The sequence below is a fragment of the Leptopilina heterotoma genome, unplaced genomic scaffold, assembly GCF_015476425.1.
Source record: "Leptopilina heterotoma isolate Lh14 unplaced genomic scaffold, ASM1547642v1 Lhet_80, whole genome shotgun sequence".
Taxonomy (NCBI): Eukaryota; Metazoa; Arthropoda; class Insecta; order Hymenoptera; family Figitidae; genus Leptopilina; species Leptopilina heterotoma.
In genome coordinates, this window is record NW_025111181.1 from 130,196 (window position 1) to 157,281 (window position 27,086).

Consider the following 27,086-nt stretch of genomic DNA (forward strand, 5'->3'; position numbering starts at 1 on the left):
TATCAAGAAAAAGTCAGAAAAAAAGCAAAAATAAATTTTTGTTGCAAATCTGACGAAAAATGTGGCATTTTTTAAAATTCAATTTTTTTTTATTAATAATTTTTTTATTTTTAACTCTTACTTGCAAACGATCTTCCTTAATATGATTAATTAATATAATTCATTAGTATGATTTAAATAATATTAAACGAAAATTGACAATATTGTCAAGAAAGAAGAAACAACTTTTTTTTTACTATAGCCAAAAAAATTAATTTTATTATTTATTATAACTATAGTTATTATAATAATTGTAATAAATTATTATGAATAAATTATTATTATTAAGAAAAAAATTTCGAATAAACAGAACCAAGGTGAAATAAAAACGACAAATAATTTTTTTTCAGAGGAAAATATGATATATTTTCGGCTTATAGGCACCGTTCTGTTCAGTTTTTTTTTTCTTCATTTTTTTTTAGTTATACAATATTTACAATATCACAAATTATTATTGCGATGGCGTAAAATAATATTCGAACTTCACTATGAACGGCACACTCGCGATGTTACATTAAATATAAATAGTTAATCGAGTATGTTTATTACCTATAATGAATTCTAGGTACATTATGAATAAATTGTTGTATTTTTGTTTGTTTGTGTTTGTGTGGGATCTTATTATACAATAAATAAATAATAAGATCTAAGATTATAATGGAAGAAAAACTGTTTATTATTATTTTTTTTTCATTTGGAAATCACATAAAAACTCACGACTATTGTTTACAGTGCTTGGATATTTAAATTAAGACTTGTTTTTTTTACACGCAATAGGTATACGGTAATTTAAATTTTTTTTAAAAAACGGGATTAAAATATACAATTTTTTTTCCACAATTTATAGCGGATTCTTTGGTCGGTTGGCATATCAGCACCGGTCAGTCTTCGGGTTTTTTTTTTATATTATCAATTATTTATTTACACCTATTGATATTTTATATAGCAAAGTATGTCAATTTACACCTCTCGCAAGATAGATTTTATTTTTATTTACATTTAACACTATAGAAAAATTACTATCGAGAAATTTACTTGACTTTTCATTCGCAATATATGTACAATGTTGAAACAATTTTTTGTTTCATTCATTACTAATAAGATTGTTTATAACAAAAATTGTTTTTTTTTTTAAATTTGTCGAAGTATTCCAAATTTATCACTCTCACGTCCAGCGCGAGTTTTTCTTTTTTTCTTTGATGAGAGAATGATAATTATTTTCAATTTGAAGAAAAATTCCTCTAATGAAAATTAATTAGAAGAAATATTTTTTTTTACAGTATATTTGATATTTTGGAAAATAAAAAAATTTTCTGTGTAAAAAAAAAGTTTTCTATATTCTGCTTTTGTTCCACCGTCTTTGTCTCTTTTGTGTAACGGAATAGCACAACAATAAACTAAAGGGAGAGGCAATAAACGGCTTTTAAATTTCAAAGTGTTTAGCCCTCTTAATAGAAAATAGAAACCCTTGGGTTTTTCCAAAACTTAAGAATATACTTTTGACATCAACTGACCGCTAATTTTTCCGAAATCTTTGAAAATAAAGGAAATATTTTCCAAAAAGAGAAAACGTAAAGCAAATTTTTCTATAAATAGAATAAAATTTTAATAAATTGATTACTTAAATAAAAGAATTAAACAATTAAATTTTATTTAAACAATTAAATGTTATTAAATAAACGAATTAATGTTATTAAATAAAACGAATCAATTTTATTGACTAAACGAATCAAGTAGATAACTAAATTGTTTAGAGACAAAAAGAATATATTAACAAAATTAAACTAAGAGAGAATTTTTTATAGTTTGATAATAAAAAAAATGTAGTTAAAATTAACATTAAATCAGTGAAAAAAAAGACGCAAGTGCAAAAAAGTTTACAGAATAATTTTCAATTTACATTCTGCATAAAAGAAGAAAAAATTTTTTATACAAATATTACATACTTGTGTGCTGAAAATTCCATTTCTCAAATGTCAATTGGATTCAATTTTGAACTGATCCTATCGACCTTGTTCTATATAATCGAAAATTGTTCTCATTTCTCATCGAGAAAGAGAATTCTTCTCAGAAAAAAAATTGTTCTAAAAAGAAAATTGTTTTTTCCCAAGACCTCTTTGCTTTCTATTCGGATCCATTTTCAAAGCATTCCGAACTCTTGGCCCTCCAACTTACGAGTCGAATTGTCACATCCGGCAATAAGTCTTTCTGCTCATCGAGCATTATTTCAGCTGGCGAGTGCTAAATGGGCACTTGCACCGATTGTCAGTGTACAAATTGCCGATGTGCCTCGTGATGATGATGGTGATGATGATGATGATGTGAATGAAGAGCCGTTGTATTTGTGGACACAACCGGTGTTTGTACATTCATTTGTATTGAATTTGGACTGTACTGATGTGAATCGACAATGACACTTGTATAACCAGGACCAGTGTCGATATGATCGATTTGAACTGCTCTTCTTTTACTTTGTGGACCCGAATGATGATGTGGATAATTTTCGTAATGTGGAAGATTTGCATTTGTGTTGTTGTAATTTGAATTATTGTTACTTATGCCACAATTTTGGAACATTACGGCATTTGTTTCGAGATTTGTTACTGTTGATGAAGATGATGATGATTCAAGTAGATGGTGATGATGATGATGTGGTGGGGGATGATGATAGTTGGAGAATGATTGAACACCACGGAGGCCGTCTACCATTAAATTGACACCCAATGGACTTGATTGATGAGTGTCAGAGGCGTCGGAACTTTCACAGGAACTCGAGCACGCCGAGTATGGCCTTTTTCGTGGATTCTGCGGACTGTGCTGATGGGCATTCATGATTGACGTTGAGGTCTGATGAATTACTGGCTGATGATGCTGCTGTGGTTGTGGTACTGACGAAATTGGCTGGATACCTGGAAATGTTGTCAAGGTTAGTCATTTTCGGTACATCTTTAAAATAAAAGTAAAATGTATTTAAATCGTTCGGGTTGTTAAATCAAAATTTCGGATAATCAAAAATCGGGATTTGGAATATGTTCGGAATCCGGTCATGAAAATCAAAGTTCAGTATAAAAATCAAAGTCTCCATGTAAATTGGACCTAAAACATCCAATGGAGTCACCCAAAATCTGTTAGGTTCAAAATTCCTTCAAAAATGGGTCCAAAAAAATTCGAAACAAGTAGTGCACTAATTTTTGCAAACGGAAATAACTAATGCTTAATAATAATAATACTAGTAGCATTAGTATACTAGTAGCCAGAACATCATCCTTGGTAGTAATCATTAGCGGTAAATACCATCAGTGGTATAAACATCATTAGTGGCAAGTACTATTAGAGGCAAATACCAAAACTGGCAAACATCATTAGTCTACCATTTGTGTCAAACATCATAAGTGGTAAACAGCATTAATGGCAAATACCATTAGTAGCAAATACCATTAATGCCAAACACAATTAGTATCAAATACCAACAGTAGTAAATACTGCCATTATGATTAAACAACATCAATGACAACAATATAAACAAAATTCAATTACCATAGTCGTAGCCGTACATCTCGGACGCATAATAAGTCCCATCCTCGTGTGGCGTATTAGCTTGAGTGGAATATGGACTGGAGAGATAGGATCCAGGATTCGGAGTACTTCCAATGTACTCCAAACTGGCGTAACCAGAGTCCGGATATTCTGAATCTGTTCTACTGCGATAGGATGGACTCAAACTGTGATCGTCGTGGCCATTGATGCTGGCAGTGCCAGGTGTCGATACAGTGAGTGGTGCACTCGGTGGATTACCATGAACGGAAGTATTATTCTGATCTGTATTTAATATCACTTCCTGCTTCTCCGGTCCAGAGAGAACGTAATTCACCGAAACAATGCACTGTGGTCGTGAACTCCTTTGATTATTCACAATCGTTATGTACGATTGCATCCAGACCCAGCCGCCCTGTCTCGTTAAGAACCTGTAGTACCTCGTCGTCACCTGACTTTTCTTCAAAACTGAAATCAAATTATTTCAAATTAATTCAATTTGTTCAAAGTTGAAGCATTCCTTCATTAGGAAGCAAAAAACTATTTGTTTTGCAAAAACCAGTTTTTGCTTTCTAATGGAGGAAACAATCTTTTTGACTCTATTCCCTAGAATAACAAATATTGTAAGGAATATTGATTCCGTTTATTTAATAGAATAGAAAATATTTAGAGGGTTTAGGTCGTAATCGTCGACGAGGAGAAGTATATATTTAAAGGCACACTCCAAAAGTGAGAAACAAAAGCGAGGCTCTTAGAGGGGAAAACAATAGAATAACCCATTATGAAGGGGTAATTTGAAGTATAATAGTCTTAAAAAAGGCGTGATGCACATTGAAGAAAGTGATTTAATAAACTATCAAGACGATTATTTTTGCGGAAAAGCTTAATATTTAAAAAGAACGTAAAATTTCATCGGGCATAGCATTAGTGGTATTATGTCAGGCTCCCTCTTCGAGAGTTACGCCCGTGAAACTGCAAGTCTGTTCAAACAATGATAGCAGTAACAGTCTATGCTTTCTCATTCTCTCTTTCTCTCTCTCTCTCTCTCTCAGTCTCCCACACATATACTCCGATATCAGCCTCCACTCTCCCTCTCTTTCTCCTTTAACACCCCCATTTTCGCATCGCGACGTAGCAGCATTGTTTCAATCAATAATATACACACCCTGCTGAAATATAATGTACAATATGCACATGTTTACAGGTGCTTGCACACGTTTTCATGTAAAAAGGTGCGAGAAAAAAAACTACTTCTTTTCATTTTTCTTCCTCTCGTTTTTTTTTTGTAAGCATCAAAGTGATGTGCTGCGCGCGATGATGCAAAGAAAAGTTCAAAGGGACTTTTTTTCCCCAAATGAGAGGCTGCTTGTCAGTGTCAGCTGGTTTTGAAGATTTAAGCACTTTTAGTATGTGCTTGCTATCTTATTGACTCGCCTTAATAAGGACCATCGTAGACTTTTTTTTTGACTCTCGCGGTTATCACTTTTATCTAAGTTTCTTTGAACATTTTCTTTACTTTCTTTAGATTTTCTTTTTTTACTATCAAATTGAGACAAACGAATCAAAATGTTGCTTTGTCAAAATTTTGATTCGATTTTTGTCTCAATTTGAAAATCCTTAGCCATCTTGGGAATAAATTATATTGTTTCTCGCAATTGTATTAATAATCCAAAAAAAATTACTGGAACTTTTAATTTTATTTTTACTCCTCGTCGCAATTTTAGTGGAAAAATTTTGTAATTGTATTTGTACTTACGGAGAATGTGAGCATTGGCCAGATCGTGAATATCGCTCGCGTGGATATAATTGTACAACGTTTTGTCAATAAGGTCCGCTGGTTCATATCCGGTTAATTTTGGTACACTGCAACCAATTCAAGTAATGTTCCACTTTAGTTTTACTACAGGCTATTAATATCGATTAATTTTCAGATTTTCTCTTTACTATATAACTACAAGCATTGTTGAACCAATTGTGTATACTTAAATTTAGTACCATTGAGTACAAAACTATTACTATTGAGTACTAATAAAAAAATGCAAATAATTTAAATTACAACAATAATAATACTACAAATTTTCTACATTTCTTAATTTTTAATTTTCATTAATCAACCGAGTGATTTGAATTCTGGTAATTTTAATTATCATCGGACAAATCTAATGATTTAAATTCTGATAATTTTTATTATTGGTATTAAATTAAAAACGGTACAAAATAAAAAGACGGAATGACATTAAAGAAGGTAGTTAAAAATTTTGATTCTAAAAATTGTCAAAGCACCTGACGTTCAATATCCTGCACACGTGTTCAGTGGTTGAGCATTTATCTGCCTACAGCAGTAAAAAAAAAAAAGTTTTCTGGTAATACGAAACTGATTTTAATGGTAGGGGCACAAACCCTTTTTTAGTCACTCCCTCGAAATACTTCAATAATTATAAACCGTACGATTCAGCATTTAATTGCTCGACAAAAAAATTGTGTTTGCTTCAACAAAATATTTACATCCTTCTGACAAATTTAAATCAAAATACAATAATAAAATTTGTCGGAATGCAACTCGATTTTAAAAATGCTATTATACAGTAAACAAATCCTTAAAAAATTGTTATATTTTCTTCAAGACCAGAACCAAAAATCGGAAAAGCAATAATTTCCTTTTCCTATTTTTGGTTCTGATTTAATTTTGATATGAAAATAAGGAAAAAAATATGAACATACCTGGAATCGAGGAATATGAGTTTCATATCGAGAGATGCCCGGAACATAAACATGTTATTGTGGAGTTTGATTTCCGTAATTGCACTAGGCGGCAGTGAATGACCGACGGCTACTAAACCAAAAGTGGGGTATTCGTATTTGTCTTCGTAGTCTGTTACGGGGACTGTGCATTGCTTTACTTTGAGGTAACCCGAACAGTGAATGACCTGTAACACAAAACACACCGGAAATGTTTTATACGTTCACACTATACACAATAAATGAAAGCGAAAAAAAGAAAAGAAGAAGAAATAAGTTTTGTTAAAAAAAAGAAGCACTAAAAAGACCCTCTTCAATTTCTCCACGAATTTTCGGAACTTAAGTCCTTTTAAAATTAGCCCTTTAATTTATCTCAACCAAATAAAAAATAACAATAAAAATCTTTTGCTAATATACTATTTTCAATAATTTTAATTAGTAAAAATATGGAGAATTTAATTGAAAATATTATCAAAAATTTCTCTATATTGAAAAAGAAGAATACTCTTTTTGACGCACGAATTGAAAATTTAAAACTAATTTAAAAACTTATAAATTTACCCTTGAAAAGTTTGGGGGAAAAAATATAAAAGTGTGAAAGACTTTTTTTCGGGGAGAAAATAATTGAATGCGAATAATTGAATAATTCAGGTGCGAGTTGAATGCAGCTTCTAAGTGCGATACTTGGCGAAAAAAGTTTTGACGGCAAATTAACAATTCAATGAAGAAAACGCGAAAAAAGCTGCACTTTCAAAAGCTCATATATATACATATGAGGGTGCAATCGAAAGAAATCAAATAGGCCTCTTATCTTCGTTTTGAAATTGCGATGATGCATATATCCACATATAAATATGTATATATGCCGCATCCTTCGTTCGGAAACCCTTCCGTTGCGAACTAATTTTCAAACTTCAAACAATATGCATATAAACACACCTCGTGTACATGTGTGTCTATTTTGAAAGTTAATTAACTCTTTTACAGTTAAAGATAACTTATATTTGAAATTCTTTTTCGAATTTCTCTAAAAAAAAATTCCTCTTCTTTCATCAATAAATTTTAAAAGGTGGAAAATTATGTTTTTTTTTAAAATAGAAAATTTTTTCCTTTTTATTTTTTTCTAGAGTGAAATTGTATACTATATAATTTGGAGAATTCTAGAGAAATTACCAATGATTGCAGAAATTCAATTATGTTCAAAAGTAATAAAATTCTTCGCAGAAATTCAATTATATTCAAAAATTTTTTTAAATTCTAGTCAAAATTTCAATTATTTTTATAGAAATCATTAAATTCTTCTCCGAAATTCAATTATTTGCAAAAATTTTAATAAAATTCTTGGCAAAATTTTACTCAAATCAATGATTTTCAATATATCTACTATTTTAATAAAATTTTCCAAATGAATTCAATTATTTCAACAAAAGGTTATAAAATTCTATACTCTAACCTTTAATTATTTTTATAAAATAATAAAAATTGCATAGGAATTCAATTATTATTTACAAATTTTTTATAAAATTCTTCTCAAACATTAAATTATTTTCATAAATAGTAAAATTTTTACAGGAATTCAATTATTTTCGTAAATAATAAAATTCTTTTTAGGAATTCAATTATTTTTAATATAATTTTAATCGAATTCCTCGAAAAATGTAATTATTAAAATTTGTCAAAAGAATTCAATTATTCAATAAATTATTTTTTTCTGTATTTAAATAATTGAATTTTAAAAAGGTTTAAAATTAAAATTTTTGAAAATTTGAATTTTTCATACTTTTAACTAACAATTATGTAGAATTCAATTATTTTTAAAAGTTTTAATAAAATTCTTGACAAAATTTCAATTTTATTATTTTCAAAAAATTAATATTTTTAAAAGTTTTAATAGAAGGATTTACAAATAATCGAAATTTCGTAAAATTTAATTATATAAACCAATCGATTTATAAAAATTCTCAAGGAAATTTTGCAATAATTATTAAAAATAATTGATAATTGATTTCTATTGAAGAATTTTAATAAAAATTTTAAAAATAATTACTTTTCTCGAAGAATTTACTAAAAATATAATTGAAATCCTGCGTGAAGAATTTTATTATTTAGGAAAATAATTAAATTCTTGCAGAGAATTTTTATTAATTTTTTTTTTAATAATTTAAATCCTATGTAGAATATTATTATTATGAAAATAATTGAATTCTTGCAACGAATTTTATTACATTTCTTTTAAATAATTCAAATCCTGTGAAGAATGTTTTTTTTTTTAAATTATTTCAAGCTTTTATTTTTTAAATATATTTAATTGAAGAATTTCCAAATAATCGAAATTTTCGTAAAATTGAATTGCATCAAACAAATGAATTTGAAAATACTCAAAGAACTTTTTCAAAAATTATTAAAAAATAATGCATTTATAGAAGAATTTTAGTTAAAAACACGAAGAAAAAATTTAATTTTGGAAAAATTACAAATTATTGCAGAAATTCAATTATTTTCAAGAGTAATAATATTCTTCACAAAAATTAACTATTCTTCAAAAATAATAAAATTCTTCTCGGTGATTTAATTATTTTCACAAATAATAAAACTTATCGCAGAATTTCCATTATTTTCAATACAATTTTAATCGAATTTCTCGAAAAATGTAATTATTCTCAGAAATTTTATCGAAATTCCTCGAAAAAATAAATTATTTAAAAATTTGCATTGATAAATGCAAATTTCTTTATGGAAATTGAATTTTAAGAAACATTCAATTATTCAATAAATTATTTATTTGCATTTTATTTGTATTTAAATAATTGAATTCTATAGTAGAATTTTCTATTAAAAATTCGAGTAAAAATTTATTTAAAAATGAATTTCAGTTAAAATTTCAGTTAGTAATTGAATATTAAAAGCAACACATCCTGAATTTTTAGAAGCAATTAAATTTTGAAATTAATTTTTTTGAAACAGTTAAATTGAATTTTTTTTTTTTGAAGTTTTTATTTTCTAATAATATTTAAGAATTTACGAATAATTGAAATTTCATACAATTGAATATTGTAAACAAATAGATTTGAAAATTGTCCAAGAACTTTTTCGAAAAAAGTTCGTATTTTTAATTTTAAATACTTGCACTGGTTCGAGCTCTGCAAATGTTTATGATAAAAATCCAAAAGTGATTTCTATATAGAAAAAAAATTTTTTTCTAAATATAACTTTACGGGACGAATATATGCGCTGTATAGAAAAGTTTGTAAAAAGCAGATTGGAGTTTTAGAGAGTAAATTGAGGATGAACGCGTGAGTTTTTAGTAAAGCATCATATCAAACAAGATGGGGTGGAAAAGCCAACTATATGTTCCCGTCTTTGTACACCATAAGTGTCATACAAAAACTAGCTTATACACCCCTCATCTTAGCTAACAGCTTATATGCGGGGTTGAATTCATGACTTTACCCAACACCAATTGGGGTCCTCTCTCTCTAACATATACATTTATTTATTTATTTATCTATCTATACACCTACAGGACTATACGATTTCCTCGACCTTTCCGATAATTACGGTGCTTCAAATATGGGGCCTAAATGCTATATTTGCCAAACATTTTCTTAAGAGGGTGCTGACTTTCACTATACGTCAAATCTCAAATCCACCATAGTTTCATATTGCAATTGATTTTTTCCGGATATTTTTTTTTTTCTGTTTCTTTGAACATATGGACCATCCATATAATCAATCCAATTTCGAGGCCTCGGATTAACATTGTGAGGAAATATCGAAATTTTATACATGTCCTGTATAATAAATCTAAGTAAATCGTAATTTACTGTATTCTCCTATTTTTCTGCATGTAATATAATGAAATATAATGAAATTTTATATATATTTACTCGAAAATTGAAATTATAGATTATTTCAGAATTTCCTGTTTTCACAAATTTAAAAATTTTGAACTTGTCATGAATTATTTCAACAAGAAGTTTCATTGTTTTAATCCTAAATTATAATTTCTATCCTATAATTGACGTAATTTACGATTTATATAATTTTAATTCAAAATATAATCTTTAAAAAAAACAGAAGTTAACTGAAAATTTTCCCAACTCGCAATTTTATTTAAAGAAAAAACAAATAAAGAAAACAAAAATATTTACCGCGCAGAATTTTGTCAATTCGTTTATTTTTCGAAAATAAGGTGTTATAATTCCTAGACAAATATATATTTAATATGGGAATTTTTCTTTTCGAACTGGTACCTGTGTGTGGTAGGTTTTTCTTTTCCTTCTCTCACTTTTTTTTTTTTTTTTTTTGAGACTACGCGCGTGACCAGAACAATGCAGCCCCTACTTATAACAGCTAGCATTCGCTTATCTCTCACTTAACATTCAGATTTTTATTCACTTTTACGATTTCCTGTATATGAAACCAGCCAATTTCATCTTTGACAAAATGATTACAAAAAAAGCGCAATAATCAATATTCTTGTTATTATAATCGATTTTTATTTTTTGTCACAAAAATTAATTTTCTTAAGAGCGGCGCCTTTTGATTTCTTTTTTAATCACCGGCGGTGTATTTTTATAAATAAAATTCAATGATGCAATTAATTATCGGACAATAAAGACAATCGTTTCTCGAAAAAAAAAGATGAAAAGAAATACACAATAAAAGATGAGAGAAAATATAATAAAGATATATACAATACAGAAAGAGAATAAAAATCTCTAAATACAGAAGGAGAGAAAATAGAATGGAAAAAATATAACAGCAAAAGAAGAGAAAATATAATAAAAAAAAGGGGGAAAGGAAAAATAAGAGAAGAAGAAAAGAAAAAAATGTGTACAGTAGATGGAAATAAAGTGTATACAATAAAAGGTAATAAAAAAATAAAAATAGAGAAGAGAATAAAAAGAAAATATATGGGAAGATAGTATATAAAAAATAGGAATGTAAAATAAAAGTGTTAAAAAGGAATGCGAGAAAAAAATGGTGAAATTTTTTTGAAAAATTTACCTTCCATCCTTGATTCGTGAGGCCGGCATTTCTCTTTGCAAGGACACATTTCATTCTAATGAAAAATGCCCTTTCAATTTCAATTTCCCCCCTAACATTCGGTGGTGGTAGATATTCCGGATGTTTATAATATTCCTGTGGTAAAATTAAAACACGTGCCATTTCCTCTCGATCTTCCTCGTGTATGTACTCGAAAATACTGTTCCCCGTTAATTCCACCTGTAGCCAATAACAAAATATTTCATTATAATTAACATTTTTTAACGAACTACTTTTATTAATTAACTACTTTATTTAATTTATTAGTAATTTTTACTTCTATTATTAATTTACTTTTATTTAATTTAATTTATTATTAAAAAAATTTTTTAAAAAAATTTTTTAATATTAATTTAAATTTATTATTAATTTACTTTTATTTTATTTATTATTAATTTTTACTTTTATTTAAACTGAATTTATTATTAGAAACAAGAATTATGTTTTAACATTTATGAAAATTAGCGATTTTTATTTTAATTAGTAATATTTTTACTGTTATGAATATTATTTTTATTATTAACAATATAATTCCGTCCTAAAAATAATAAGAATAAAATAAATATTATTAATAATAATAATAAAAAATTAATTTATTAAATAATTGTGGAAGAATTTACTAAATATTTAAAAAATAATAATAAAATAAAAATAGTAATTAAAGAAATATTAAAAGTAATAATATTAATAATAAAGAGAATTACTAACACGAAAAATAATGATAATAACAATAATTAAATTTAATAATAAAATTTAAAAAATGATAAAAGAAAAAAATTTTAATTTTCATCTTCAATTTAACAAAGGCTATATAATTATTAATAATAAATAATTTGTTAAAACTGTAAATAATTCGATTAATTTATCCAATTCGACATATTTTTTACATTTAATTAATTGATATTGAAATGCAAAGAAGAAGAGAAAGTAAATAAATGAGGGGATATCTCCGACCTGGGACAATCCTAAGTGCACGCTTGCAGTTTCACTAATGTACATAATTTTTCCATCACGTCCCACAACGAATATGAAACCGTCCAGTGTCTGAAAATAAAAAATAAAATTTTAATTTCAATATTTCTATTATTTTTTTTTAATTCTATGTTTTTTCTATTTTTATTATTGTTGAATATTTCTATATATTAAATATTGCAATTTGTGTAATTAATTTTTTAGCCTAATTCAAATTTGGTGTTACATATGGGAAAATTTTTAATTTTTCAAAAATAAAGGAAAAATAAGAGTTATTTATCCAATTCTTACTTGTAAGAGATGAGATCCCAATTCCTTCATATTCGATTCACGAGGTGGAGGGGCCGCACCCCATTCGTCTCCAAGGCCTGTAATAAAATACAATTCATGAAAATTAGAATTGTTTTTGCATTTTTGATAGTAAAAAAATGTATTTTTGGTAAAAGAAATGTATTTTTAGTTTAAAAAAATGAAATTTTAGTAAAAGCAATGTATAGTTTTACTAAAAAAAATTAATTTTCGGTTAAATAAATGTATTTTTAGTAACAAAAAATGAATTTTTATAGAAAAAATCGTATTTTCAGTAAAAAAAAAATGAATTTTTATTAAAAATAACCATTTTTTTAGTAGAAAAAATGAATTTTTATTTAAAAAACCTTATTTTTAGTAAAAAAAAGTATTTTTAGTAAAAATAAAAAAGTTGCAATTTTTCTTTGCAGTTAATTCACTAAGAAGATTAGATTTAGGTACTAATAATTTCCATGAATTTTCGAGAAAGTTCAATTAATTTTCATGATTTTTCAATTAATTAAAATTATTTTTCATGAATTTTCAATTTAATTAAATTAATTTTCATGATTTTTTAATTAATTAAAATTATTTTTCATGAATTTTCAATTTAATTAAATTAATTTTTATGGATTTTTAATTACTTTTCAATTAATTTTTGAGAATGTTTATTTCATTTTCATGAATTTTCAATTAATTTCAATTATTTTTCATGAATTTTCAATTTATTTAAATTAATTTTCATGAATTTTTAATTAATTTTCGAGAATGTTCATTGAATTTTCATGAATTTTTAATTAATTTGAAATAGTTTTCGAGAATGTTCAATTAATTTTCATAAATTTGTAATTAATTTCAATTATTTTGCATGAATTTTCAATTTATTTAAATTAATTTTCATGAATTTTCTATTAATTTTCGAGAATGTTTATTCAACTTTCATGAATTTTTAATTAATTTCAATTATTTTTCATGAATTTCTATGAATTTTCAATTAATTTTCGAGAATGTTCATTTAATTTTCATGAATTTTTAATTAATTTTAATAATTTTCGAGAATGTTCAATTAATTTTGATATATTTTCAATTAAAAATAAATTTTCTTGAATTTTCAAATTATTTATTTTAATTATATAATTGTGAAAACAAAAATTGCAAAAACTCCCTTCGTACAAAGTATATATATTTGACTCAGAGCCAACTAGACTTTTTATTTGTATGAAATAAATTTTATTAGGTTCAAATAAAAGTATTATTTATGTTAAAGCAAATTTTTTATTTAAAAGAAATAAATAACAAATAAATAAAATTTTTCTCTGTGTGTATTTTGTTGGATATTTTGTTAATATTTTGTTAAATACAAAATTTTCTCTGGTACAGTAAAGAAATAAATACAATACTAAAGTAAGTAATATTAATTACTTCAAATTCCCCTTTTATTAAAGTTTTTTTTATGAAAATTTTTTTTGGAAAATATTTAATGAACATTATTTTTAGTCATCATATACGACTCCTTACATTCTGTATATATATGCATTGAAAAATGAAGCGAACTTATATGCATCTGCATGTACGAAATGAAAATAAGGGATCAAATATGATGCTGGGAATAAATAAAATCATATTTGTAACGATAGGTACTTGCTTCAATTTTCTGTTTTAATTTGACACTCTTACATGTTACTCGCGTGTTTCGCACTCGACGTGTAACTAAGCCTATGCTACCAAAGTATTACGTGTTCTTGCATTCATTAAAATTTTACCCCGTATGCCAAACTTAACACAATATATATATATATATACATGTAAATGCATTTTTCTTTTACTTCGCGAGTGAACAAAACTTATTATTCTGTCATTCGATTCTTGAGGCCCGCATAGGCGCATTCCAGGTGAAATCATTAATTTTCTTATTTTGTTCTAAACAATAATTTTTTTCGAATTTTGTGTTAAATTTAAAAAAAAACTTGTTTTTTATTTTGCTATTGAATGAAAATAATTGAATTTGTCATTCGACTTCTTTTGAACACTTTCAAAAAATTATATCGCAGAGATATGATTATACAATTTTTTGGAATGTTTTCTAAAAAAGGTAGGTCAGTGCCGAAACACCGGTTTGAGATTCTTTTTCATATCTGAATCCGCACTTATTATAATTTTTAGATTATCAATAAGAAATATAACACACGATTTTAACAAAAAAAAAATATTTTCGAAAAATGATTTTCTGTCGTTATTATACGAAGCACAGAAAATCATTTTTCGAAAATAAAATCTGTATGCTAACTTATTGAAATCCGTATACTCATACTGATTCTTTGCGGATAAAAATCTGTTTCTACTTTTGACTAATATGTATATAAAATTCATATTATTCTATTGTTGCAAAAGTATTATTATATTTTGACTATTATATTATGCACCTTGTAAATTTTCTTACCTATGCGGATAATACAAATAAATCTGTCAACAGTTTTGAATTTCAATTTTAAAAATTTTTATCTCCCGGAGCTGTCAATAAAATGTGGATATTATTGATTTCGAATATGACAAAAGAAGGAAAAAAGAAAAACCGCGAGCGATCATTTCGATACACACACAACTTGTCTATATCGAGAGAGAGAGAGTGAGATATGAATCTATATTTTGTCAGATGGTTTTCGTGGCCCATTTGGAAGAATGAAATAAAGGTCGATTTGGACATGAGATGATGTTATGGTTTGTCACGTATTCCAGGGCACACACACACACACATTGCTTTTTTTGTGTCTTCATTTCTCCTTCCATCAATATATTTATTATTGATATTTATAATCTGCGCGACTCTTCGATATTTTCTTCTTTTATTTAAAAAAAAAAATTTTTATTTTAGATTGTTTTAGTTAAAAACACTAAAACAAATTGAATTTTAAAGCAATTACAAATTATTGCAGAAATTCAATTATTTTCAAAAGTACAGTAAAATTCTTCTCAGAAATTCAATTCAAAAAATTCAAATGAATTCAATTCAAAAATTTTTAATAAAATTCTTGGTAAAATTTGAATTATTTAAAAAATTTTTCCTCAATTCAATGATTTTTAATATCTACTACTTTAATAAAAATTCCCAAAAGAATTAAATTAGTTAAAAAATATTTTAATAAAATTCGACGCAAACATTTCATTATTTTCATAAATAATAACATTTTTTACAGGGATTCAATTATTTAAAAAAATGAAATTCATCGCAGAATTTCAATTATTTTTAATACAATTTTCAATAAATTTCTCGAAAAATAAAATTATTCTTAAAAATTGTATTAAAATTTATCAAAGAAATTCAATTATTTTAAAAACTTTTGCCTATATTTTCAATACATTTTTAATTAAATTTTTTCAAAGAATTAAATTATTTACATAAATTTTAATGAAATTCTTTGTAACAATTTAATTTCCTTCAAAATAATTTTAATAAATTTTGTCAAAATTCAATTATTTTCAATGTCTGATATTTCAATATAATTTCACAAAAAGAATTCAATTATTTAAAAAGAAATTTTAATAAAATTCGTCTCAAGAATTCAATTATTTCCAAAACAAATATAATTCTTAGTAGAAATTCAATTATGTTCAAAAATTAACAAAAATTCTTGTCAAAATTTCAATTATCTTTATAAATCATATAAAATTGTTCTCCAAAATTCAATTATTTTCAAAAATTTTAATAAAACTCTTTGCAGATTTTCAATTGTTTTTAATATATACAATTTTCATTAAATTTCTCGAAAAATGAAATTATTCTTCAAAATTTGTAATTTATCAAGAGAATTCAATTATTTAAAAATCTATTGATTAAATTCTTTATGAAAATTCAATTTTAAGAAACATTCAATTATTTAATAAAATTTGCTAATAAATATTGAATGAAAATTAAATTTTAGTTATAAATTTTAGATTATAATTGAATATTGAAAGCATTATAGCGTAAATTTTTAGAAATAATTGAATTTTCAAAAGGTTTTAAAATTAAAATCTTTGAAAATTTGAACTTTTCATACTTTTCATTAAGAATTTTGCAGAAATTCAATTCTTTTCAAAAGTAATATAATTCTTTGCAGAAATTCAATTTTATGTTCAAAAATTAACAAAAATTTTTGTCAAAATTTCAATTATTACCCTTATAAATAATAAAATTTTTCTCCGAAATTCAATTACTTTCAAAAATTTTGATAAAACTCCTGGCAGAATTGCAATTATTTTTAATACAATTTTCATTAAATTTCTCGAAAAATTAAATTATTCTTAAAAATTTTATTAAAATTCATGAAAAGAAATTAATTTTTTTTTTAATTCACGGGGGAGAAGAGTAAAAAGAAGAAATCAATTATTTAAAAAATTTTTAAATTCTTTATGAATATTCAATTTTAAGAAACATTTAATTATTTAAAATAAAATATTTATTTTTGTATTTAAATACATGAATGCTCGTAGAATTTTCTACATAAATATTGATTTAAAAAATGAATTTCAGTTAAAATTTTAGATTATAATTGAATATTGAAACCTTTCAAAAGATTTAAAATAAAAATTTTTGAAAATTTAAACTTTTCATACTTTTAATTAAGGGCATTTGAACCATGATGACGTCACAGCCTTAAAACACATGCTTTGCAGAACCTATATGACGTCATAATGGTTCAAATGCCCTTAAGAATTTTGCAGAATTAATTTTTTTCAAAAAGTTTAATGGATTTTTTTTTAATTATTTCAAGTTTTCAATTTTTAATATATTAAATTGAAGAATGTCAGAATAATCGAAATTTCGTAAAATTAAATTGTAAAAAAGAAGGATTTGAAAATTCTCAAAGATCTTTTTCAAAAATTTAAAAAAAATTGACTTAAAGAAGAATTTTAGTTGAAAATTCTAGAAACAGTCAAAGTTTTGTCTGGAAAGCAGGGAAGTATTTAATTTGTTATAAATGTATTTTAAAAACCTGGAAAATTTTCGTTTTTTAACCTGGAAAAGTCAGGGAATTTGAAAAGAGCAAAAGCGTGACAACCCTGACATTTAATACATTTTATACATTTCATACTGCTAATTAACAATTAAAATTCCGTTCGTTGGAAATTTTTAATATACTTCATTACATTTGAACCTATTTTTTTTTTGTTATTTCTTTGCAAAGAAGTAAAGAATCCCTTATAAAAAAAGTTGTAAATTTAACCATGAAGCATAAAAATTGATTCTTTTTAAAAGAAAAATTTACTCTCAGCGTTTATGTAATTTTTGTTTTTAAATTTTAAATATATATATAGCGCAAGAAGGGAAAAAGGATGTACTGTGAAGTGGCTCCAGTAAAGGGCTTGGAAGCTTTTTTTTTTAAGAATAAAGACGACGCTGTATTCTAGAGGGATGCGGCCACTTGAAATTCAATTCGCCGATGATAGAGGTGGAGAGGGGGGAGGGTGAAAAGGGGGCTATTGTAACACTATAACAGCCCCCATGCTTTGCTTACAAAGCACCAGAGCTAACAATGCATTAAGTGCGCAATCACACCCATCTCATCCGATACTATTTGCCCTTTGCGCGTAAGTGTCTTGTGTCTGAATTAACAAAGGGCTGCATTGCCATCCCTTGCGATGCTTCTCTATGTTCCGAAAAACCGCTCTAAAGACGTTTAGAAAAAAAAAAGAAAAAAAGAAATTTCTCAAAAGTCACTTTCATTGTCAATTGTGTTTATATACAATTATACGGTTCATTAGATTTTCTTTTCTGTTCGTGAAACATTTATATTTTACCGCAGCAGGAAAAATGGTCCAGTGCAAGATTTAAACGTTTAAATATGAACAAAATATTCGCCATATTTAAATATTTCTTTTTAAAAAAAACTGCGATTGCTAACAGAGGTTTTCTAAGATTATCAAATTGAGACAAAAAATGAATCAAATAAAATTTATTTGAACGAAATAAAATTCTTGTTGAAATAATTAAAATTTACTTGAAACAAATAAAAATTTTTGTTGAACCAAATAAAATTTATTTGAACGAAATAAAATTCTTGTTGAACCAATTAAAATTTACTTGAAACAAATAAAAATTTTTTGAACCAAATAAAATTTATTCAAGCAAAATAAAATGTTCAGTTCGCTCTGAGTGAAATATATAACTTTTTTTTATAGATAAATAATAAAATATTAAAATTGATAAATAAAGAAGATAAATTTTTCGCATCGCTTATACAAGAAAAATGTTGTGAATATATATTTTTTAAAAATTTCAACTCACCGTGTGGAAAAACGTGCCTCATTTTAAGATAACTCGTTGTCAGTCTGATAATACTGGCTTTATCCAATTGCGTTGTTATTGCAGTTGGAAGTGGAAGTAATTTTGCGAGTTCGGAAAATTCTTGATTCTCCTTCTCACGACGCGATCGCGCCGCATTTTTACTTTTCTCTTTCATCACAACTTCTGGTGGACCAGTGCCACTATTGTCGTTAAAGAAACTTATCAAATTATTATTATTGTTGTTATTGTTATTCAATAACTGTGTTGCAGTCAGATCCAGAGTATCCGACGCGTATTTGTAAGCTGAAAAAGAAAAAAGAATTTCGTTATTTTCAAACAATAAATTTAATTTAAATATAACCAATAAATTAAATACAATAAATTTATCAATATAAAATTCTAAAATTAATATACAGCGAAAGTTTCCATTGAGATTGAGATTAAATTAAAAATTATCAAATTTTGGAAATTTTTATGTTTTTTTTCTTTTTTTTTATTATTATTTTTTTGACAGAAATAGTTCATATAATTTTAGGGGAATGTAATTTAATATTATAATATGTAAATAGTTTTCCTTATTAATTATGTAAATTGGATTTCTTTTTTGGAGGGGGGGGGGGGGGAATATTATAAAAAAAAAATTGCTACATGAAATTTTGTTGAACAAAATGCGCGGATTGAACATCGAAACTTGCTCGTTATTATTATAACCGCTCCAGAAGCAAAAGGGAGCAAACCATCATTAAAACGACGACAAGAGAGCAACCTAACGATGTTTCCACCCATTCGCGAGACTTCTCACAGATGGAAATTCGCCTTGAATTATTCATTTTTTCATCTTCATTCAATATATATATATACCTTTCCCATTTTTGTGTCTATATACATATATAATATCGAGAAGAAAGTGAGCATGCTCTTTACAGAATTTTTTTTCCCCCGAGGAAATTAATTTAATTTTTCTCATATAATTAACGAAAAAAAAAATGTCTACCTAAAAAATTATAATTACCTAATTATTATCTCGCAAACTTAATGAGCTCTTGTTGTAATGTTTGCTTAACAAAACTTAATATTTTTATTGTTAATTAATGAAATTTTGTACATATTTAATAAATAAATCAATATTTATTTTTAATTTGATTGTGAGTGCTCGATATTTTTTATTTGTAATCCAAATAAAAAATATTGAACTGTTTTGAAAGTTCAAATGAACAAAATTTTTTATTATTTTTATATTGCTATAAAAATTTAATTTGAAGAAGAAATAAATAATTCCGTTCATTTGGACGTTCAAAATTGTTAGGGTCATATTTTTTTATTTCGTATTATTATTATTGTTATTATTACATACTTCTATTACTATTATTAGTAATTAAATATTTTTAGAAGCCATAAATTAGATAAATAAAAGTTGTTTAAATTCCTTTGATTGTCCTAATGGGCATTATATAGGTCAAACAAAGGAATTTAAACACCTTTTATTCATATTACGATTACAGGATAAAAAATTCAAAAAAAAAAGTCCGATTTACAAAAAATCCAAGAAAAAAAGTCTAAAGTTACAAAAAATCCACAGTAAAAATATCCAAAGTCAAAAAGTCCAAAATAAATAATGCTAAACATTATATTATTATTATTTTTTTTTGTTAGTATTTTTAATTTGCTAATAATTATAATTATAGCAAAGTAATTATAATAAATAGAATTCTAGGCTAAAAAATTTGAGTAAACGATAATTATACAGGTTATACAGTAAAAGGATTGAAAAATATCAATTTTTCCAATATTAATATCTTATAAATAGAGAAAATAGAAAAAATTCTTTGTCGTTGAATTTTTTTTTGCTATAAGAAAATATTTACGCAATTTCTTTGGTCTCATATATGTGAATTCAGTGACAGAGGTGAAGAAACCGGCGCGAGAAAATTGTAAAAGGCGGTACAGAAGTATTGTAATGATACCAAGAAACTCTCGCGTGGTTATAAGATATCCGCACCGTGACCTAAACGGTGAATTGCTTAACTTTGCTAGGAATTTATTTTTTTATTACTTTTTCTTTTTTTTTCTTTCTTTTTTTTTGCAAATGGTTACATGAAACACAATGCACTTTTGATTTATGTTATAATTAAAAGAAAATATGTATGCACGTCCTCTTATCGTTTCATGGAACAGGAAATTTATTTTCTTGACACTTTCAAAGCAAAACGAGTTTTTAATAATTTCTTTTCTTTAAACTTTCTTGTAAATAGTTTTTTTTTTAATTTTTGCCAAATTCCTTGAAATCTATTTTCTAAATTCTATTTTCCATTTTTTTATTTCTTGTAAATAATAATTTTTCAGTTGATATTATTTTTTGTCGATTTTGTTATTGAAAATTTTCTAAATCCTATTTTCCACTTTTTTTCGTTTATTTTTTAGTTGAAATTATTTTTTGACAATTTCGTTGAAATCTATTTCCTGAATTCTATACTTTCAAATTTTTATTCGCTTATTTTTTAATTGAAATGATTATTTGTAATATAAAAATAATAATTTGGATTTACAATTATTTTCTGCAAATATTAATTATAGAACAATAGTAAATATTTGAAATAAACTTCGCAGTTAAATGGAATTTTGAACCGAAGGGTAATTATTATTCATTATTGATATTCCTCTGTGATGCTTGCGTATAATTAAAATAGCACCAGAATTTTTGAAACAAATTTTTGGTATACGTAATTTTTTGGCTCGAATCTAATTTTTCTCTTCTTTAAAGTTTTGAAACAAAATTTTTGGTGGCAGATTTTTTTGAAGGAACTTGTTCGTAACAAAAATGTTTTTAATAAGAAATTTTTTTCTTTGAAAAATTTCTTATAAGAAATTTTTCAAAGAAGCTTTTTTGTTAAGATCCACAATTGTTTAATGCTTAAATGAACGAAACATTTTGCTAATAGTAATAACTGATTAGAACGAAAGTTAAGAATTCAAATTTTACACTGAGAAACTTTATTATTAATTTTCTTCATAGTGGAGCAAATATATTATAATAAAAATTTAATTTGAAGAAGAAATGTAAATAAATTTCGTTTAGAACTTTAGGATGATTTTGTTGATAAATATTTGAAGGAATAATTTTTTTTTGAGAAAACTTCTTTAGTAACAACTCTTTTGGTAAAATCTTTTTTAGTAAGAAATTTTCTTGAAATAACTTTTTTGGTAAAAAGTCCATTGTCGTAAAATCTGTTCTGAAAAAACCTTTTCGATAAAAACCTCGGTAAAAAATACTCCGCAGTTTGTACGGAAAAAAAATTACCATAACAGATTTGTTGGTAAAATCTTTTTTGTCAAACAATTTTTTAGAATAAAAAAAATTCGTTAGCACACTTAAAATTTTTATCTAAAGAGTAGTTGCTCACTTATTCGAAAAATCAAAATATTTTGTCTAAAAAAAATTTGCCACTGCTAAATAAAAAAAATGCTTTTTTTCATCCTTGCAATTTTTTTTTTTTGCTTTAAAAAATGGAATTGTTTATAGGAGAAAATTATTTGCCTAATGACCTTTTGTGTGTCAATTTCGAAAAAGAGGACATACCTTTAAGCTGTGCTTGTTTACGTTTCCAGCAAGAAATATACGGATCACTGTGTAAAAGCAAACCAGCGGCTCGCGTATCATTATCCACCATAGGTCCCATTATGCTGCCTTAGAATTTAGACTAAAATTTATTATCACACACACAACATGAGCCACACTTTTTACCATCAAACTTAAAATATCGCGTATAATTTAAAAAATAAATTCAACGAGTTTTTTTCGGGGATTTAAAAACAAAATACTCGGGACTATAAGAGATTTCGAAAATAAGTGAGTATTTCCTTGGCTGGGATGTGCAGTCGCAACTCGTGAATTTAGTAGACTGCCTGAGAAGTTGAAACGAGTCCTTTTAACAACTGGTGTTGAAGCCAGCCCCATGTTGTTTCCCTCGAGTGGAAGGTACCACCCTTCTTTTAAGCTCCACCCTTGGCAGGGTCAGTCCCTTACCAGCTTTTCAAGGGTCTCCCTTTTTGGTACACTTCTACACTTGCATCATCATTTTACTGTTGCCGTGTGTCCATTTTCACACCAACATTTCTTCTCTCAAAGAAGAAGAAGAAGAAGAAAAAAAAGGACCAATTTTTCTAAAGTCGGTACCAGCCCCCTTGGCATTGAGAATAAAGTGAATAAAATGAATAAAATGAATAAATAGAGGAAAAAAGGAAGATAATACACTTTTTATCTCGGGGAAAAAAATGCTATTGGATGATGAAGAAGAAGAAGAAGAAGTGGGAGAGAGCCTATGGCAAAATTTCGTCTTTCAATGTCCATAAAGGGTGTAAACATTGAAAGAAGATGGCAGGCGGGTACATAGTATAGAATATGCGGCAGAAAACATTGAAATTGTAAAATTTAACCGAGGGTGGTCGGAAGGAGCCTGGGAAATTTTTCGGAAAAAAAAATTTTGTCTCACGATATGACTCAGGTGGCAATTTAAATGCGTCACGGTTTATTGCTTCATTTCTTCTTATTTCTTTCTTTTTCTTCTTATTGTTCTTCTTTATCTCTTATGGAGAAAGAAATTCTTTCTCTAAACCATCACTAATTTAATTAATTTAATTAATTTTATTTAATTTTTCATTTAGCCTGATTCTCATTATTCACCATCAATAATTCAAATTTAAATCAAACATAAAATATTTTTGCTGTATAAATAAATACATATAGTTTTTCTAAGGATATCAAAATTGAGACAAAAAATGAATCATTTTTTGTCTCAATTTTGATATCCTTAGAAAACCTGAATATAAATAGAATTTTCACTAATTTACGTAAATCCGTTAATAATTGTACAAATTGTTAAAATTAGTTCAAAATCTGTTTGATTCAAATAAAAATTATTTGATATATTAAAAATTTAGTTGACAATAGACAATAAATCGATTATTTGAATTAAATAAACTGAAAAAGAATTTCCATAAATACCTGTAAAGACCGCAATTATAATTGCATCAAATCTGTACTTATATATTCGACATACCAGAAATCTTTCTCCTAATTTATATCCATCATTATCTATTTATTCGAAATTACAAAAAAATTACAAAAATGCTTTTTTTCATCCTTAAAAAAAAAAAAAAAAAAAAAAAAAATTAAAAAAAAAAAAACTAAAAAACTAAAAAAAAAACTAAAAAAACTAAAAAAACTATTCAGTCGAAAAGTGTTTACACTTTTCGACTGAATAGTTTTTACTCCCATTTCACGTAAGAAGATGAATAATCCTATAATCTTCACTTAATCTAATTACCTGGCTCGTAAATTTTATGAGCCTTCAGAGGCAAAATAGCGATTTAAAGAAACTAATTTAATGAGAAGTCAATTACACCAGTCGTTTTATTTACATGAAAAATTATATTGAGGTCCTGCACCAGCCTTATGGTTTTCAAGATGTCAAAAGAAATAACTTATGACAGGAGATTTAAAGCCGAGAAAATTTTATGGTTATATTAAGTAGGTATATTTTTGAAAATATACATATTTTCCTTGGTACCGAGAGAGGATCCTTGTGTATATTTATAAATACGAATGAAAATCATGTGGTTACACCTTGCACTCTACAACTGTCGTGTAAAGTGCAACCGAACATGTGTTGAATAAATTTTACCAAAAATGCCCATAGAAGCAAAGTTGTTTCTTATGTCCGAAGGTCCTTATGGACATAATGTGGAAAGACCTTTATGATGCAAAAAATATTGTCAAACATGCCGAACGCTCCACTTTTTTAAAATCAGTTACTATTTAATTAATTAAATATTTAACAGGGCTGGAACTATAATCAAAATTTCAATTATCTTTACTCTTTAGAAATAATTAAATTCTTTCCCAAAATTTCAATTATCTTTAGAACTAATTAAATTCTTCCCCGAAATTTCAATTAACTTTAGAAATAAATAAATTCTTCCCCAAAATTCAATTATCTTATTAGAAATAATTAAATTCTTCCCCAAAATTCAATTATTTTCAAAAATTTTAATAAAATTCTTTGCGAAATTTCGATTATTCTAAAAAATTTTCCTCAATTCAATGATTTTTAATATCTACTACTTTAATAAAATTTTTCAAAAGAATTCAATTATTTAAAACATATTTAATAAAATTCTACACAAATCTTCAATTATTTTCATAAAATAATAAAAGTTTTATAGGAATTCAATTATTTACAAATTTTTTATACATTCATTCACAATCATTCAATTATTTCCAAAAATAATAAAATTTTTACAGGGATTCAATTATTTTCATAAATAATAAAAATCTTTTTAGAAATTCAATATTATTATCATAAATAATAAAAATCATCGAAGAATTTCAATTATTTTAAAGACAATTTTAATTGAATTTCTCGTAAAATATTATAATTATTCTTAAATAACTTTTATGAAAATTCGTCAAAAGAATTCAATTATTTAAAAATTTATTAATAAAATTTCTTTACTTTTTGTACTTGAAATAATTGAATTTTGAAAAGTTTTAAAATTAAAATCTTTGAAAATTTGAATTTTTCATACTTTAAACTATAAGAATTCTGTAGAATTCAATTATTTTCAAAAATGTTAATAAAATTTTTGGCAAAATTTCAATTATTTTCAAAAATTTTCCTCAATTCAATGATTTTTAATATCCACTAATCTAATAAAAATTTCCAAAAGAATTCAATTATTTAAAAAAAAATTAATAAAATTCTACGCAAACTTTTAATAATTTTCAATAAAATAATAAAAATTTCACAGGAATTCAATTATTTACAAATTTTTTATAAATTTCTTCGCAATAATTCAATTATTTCCAAAAATAATCAAAATTTTACAGGGATTCAATTATTTTCATAAATAATAAAAATTTTTTTATGAATTAATTTATTTATTATCATGAATAATAAAAATCATCGAAGAATTGCAATTATTTTTAATACAATTTTAATTGAATTTCTCGTAAAATATAATTATTCTTAAATAACTTTTATAAAAATTCGTCAAAAGAATTCAATATTTTAAAAATTTGTTAATAAAATTCTTTATTTTTGTACTTGAAATTGAAATCTAATTCAATTCTCCTGAAATTTTTCATATTTTTTACGATTTTTCTAGAAAAATGTAATTATTTATTCTTTTAAAATTTTATTAAAATTCGTCGAAAGAATTCAAATTATTGAAAAGTTCTTGTTAAAATTCTTTATGAAAATTGAAATATTAAAAGAAATATAGCATCAATTTTAAAAAATAATTCAATTTTGAAATTGAAAATAAATAAATGTAAGAGCTTTTTTGAAGATTAATAATAAAAAAGAAAATAATAATTCAGCTTTCTTGAAAATATCTAATATATAAAATTGATACTATAATGTGAATCAAATTGATGCCAAAAATTTAGATCAATTATTCTTTATTTGGTCCGAATTTTTGGTATCAATTCGTTGCAATTTGATACTTTTAAGTTAACAGTAGTGAACTAAATAATAAGTAAACAATAAATAAACAATAGATTATTAAATAAATAAATAACTAAGCAAGAAAGACAGAAGGAAAGGGATAAGTAATGAAGAAAGAAAGAAATAATAAATACTTGTACAAAATCAACAAAATAAATAATAAGTGAATAAATAAATAATACTTTAAATAATAAATTCTTCATCTCTATATCGTGAATTTTTTTTTTCTATAATTCATGAGATTTTCAACTTTGGTACACAATAACTTTAGGTAGCGGCATCAGTTGTTTGATTTGACTCGAATGATTTTTAAATTTTTCTATTCAGTGAAAAAATAAAATTAAGATGCTGTAAAGTGTATGGAAATTGAGACCCTACATATAAAATTTATGCTAATGAATAAATCTTCTAATTATTATGAAAACAGTATAGTTTTTAAGAGAATTTCGCAACTATTATTAGAAGAGAATGAATATTATTTAAATGTAATGAAGAAAAGTGCTTCTCATAAAGGTGCGAAAAGAAGAAAATAACGAATAATAGCCTATCCCCTCTCTTTCTTTTAAACTATTATTCGTTATTGCTCCTATTGGTTTTAAAGTGAGATTTTCGTATATTTAGATATATTTGTTCGGCGATTTATTCTTAAAATCTTTAGTCGCAGTTTCTTCACTTCGCACAAGCAGGTATATAGA

The 27,086-nt window shown here is 25.3% G+C and overlaps 1 protein-coding gene across 4 annotated transcripts in view; it reads right to left on the reverse strand.

Annotated features, from left to right (window-relative positions):
• Positions 1-385: 385 nt before the first annotated feature.
• Positions 386-27,086, reverse strand: part of LOC122511063 (single-minded homolog 2) — a 65,911-nt gene continuing 39,210 nt past the window's right edge. For 2 of the 4 annotated variants that reach the window (XM_043626102.1, XM_043626101.1), the window contains exons 3-10: positions 18,887-19,189; positions 12,625-12,701; positions 12,313-12,405; positions 11,323-11,541; positions 6,295-6,500; positions 5,330-5,436; positions 3,577-4,041; positions 386-2,948 (exon numbers count right to left, since the gene is read on the reverse strand). In XM_043626102.1, the coding sequence (XP_043482037.1) occupies positions 2,305-2,948; positions 3,577-4,041; positions 5,330-5,436; positions 6,295-6,500; positions 11,323-11,541; positions 12,313-12,405; positions 12,625-12,701; positions 18,887-19,061 (1,986 nt within the window). In that variant the 5' untranslated portion in view covers positions 19,062-19,189 and the 3' untranslated portion in view covers positions 386-2,304. Of the gene's footprint in view, positions 2,949-3,576; positions 4,042-5,329; positions 5,437-6,294; positions 6,501-11,322; positions 11,542-12,312; positions 12,406-12,624; positions 12,702-18,886; positions 19,190-22,463; positions 23,578-27,086 lie in introns of those variants that run through there. The other 2 variants (XM_043626099.1, XM_043626100.1) reach the window with 2 other exon arrangements.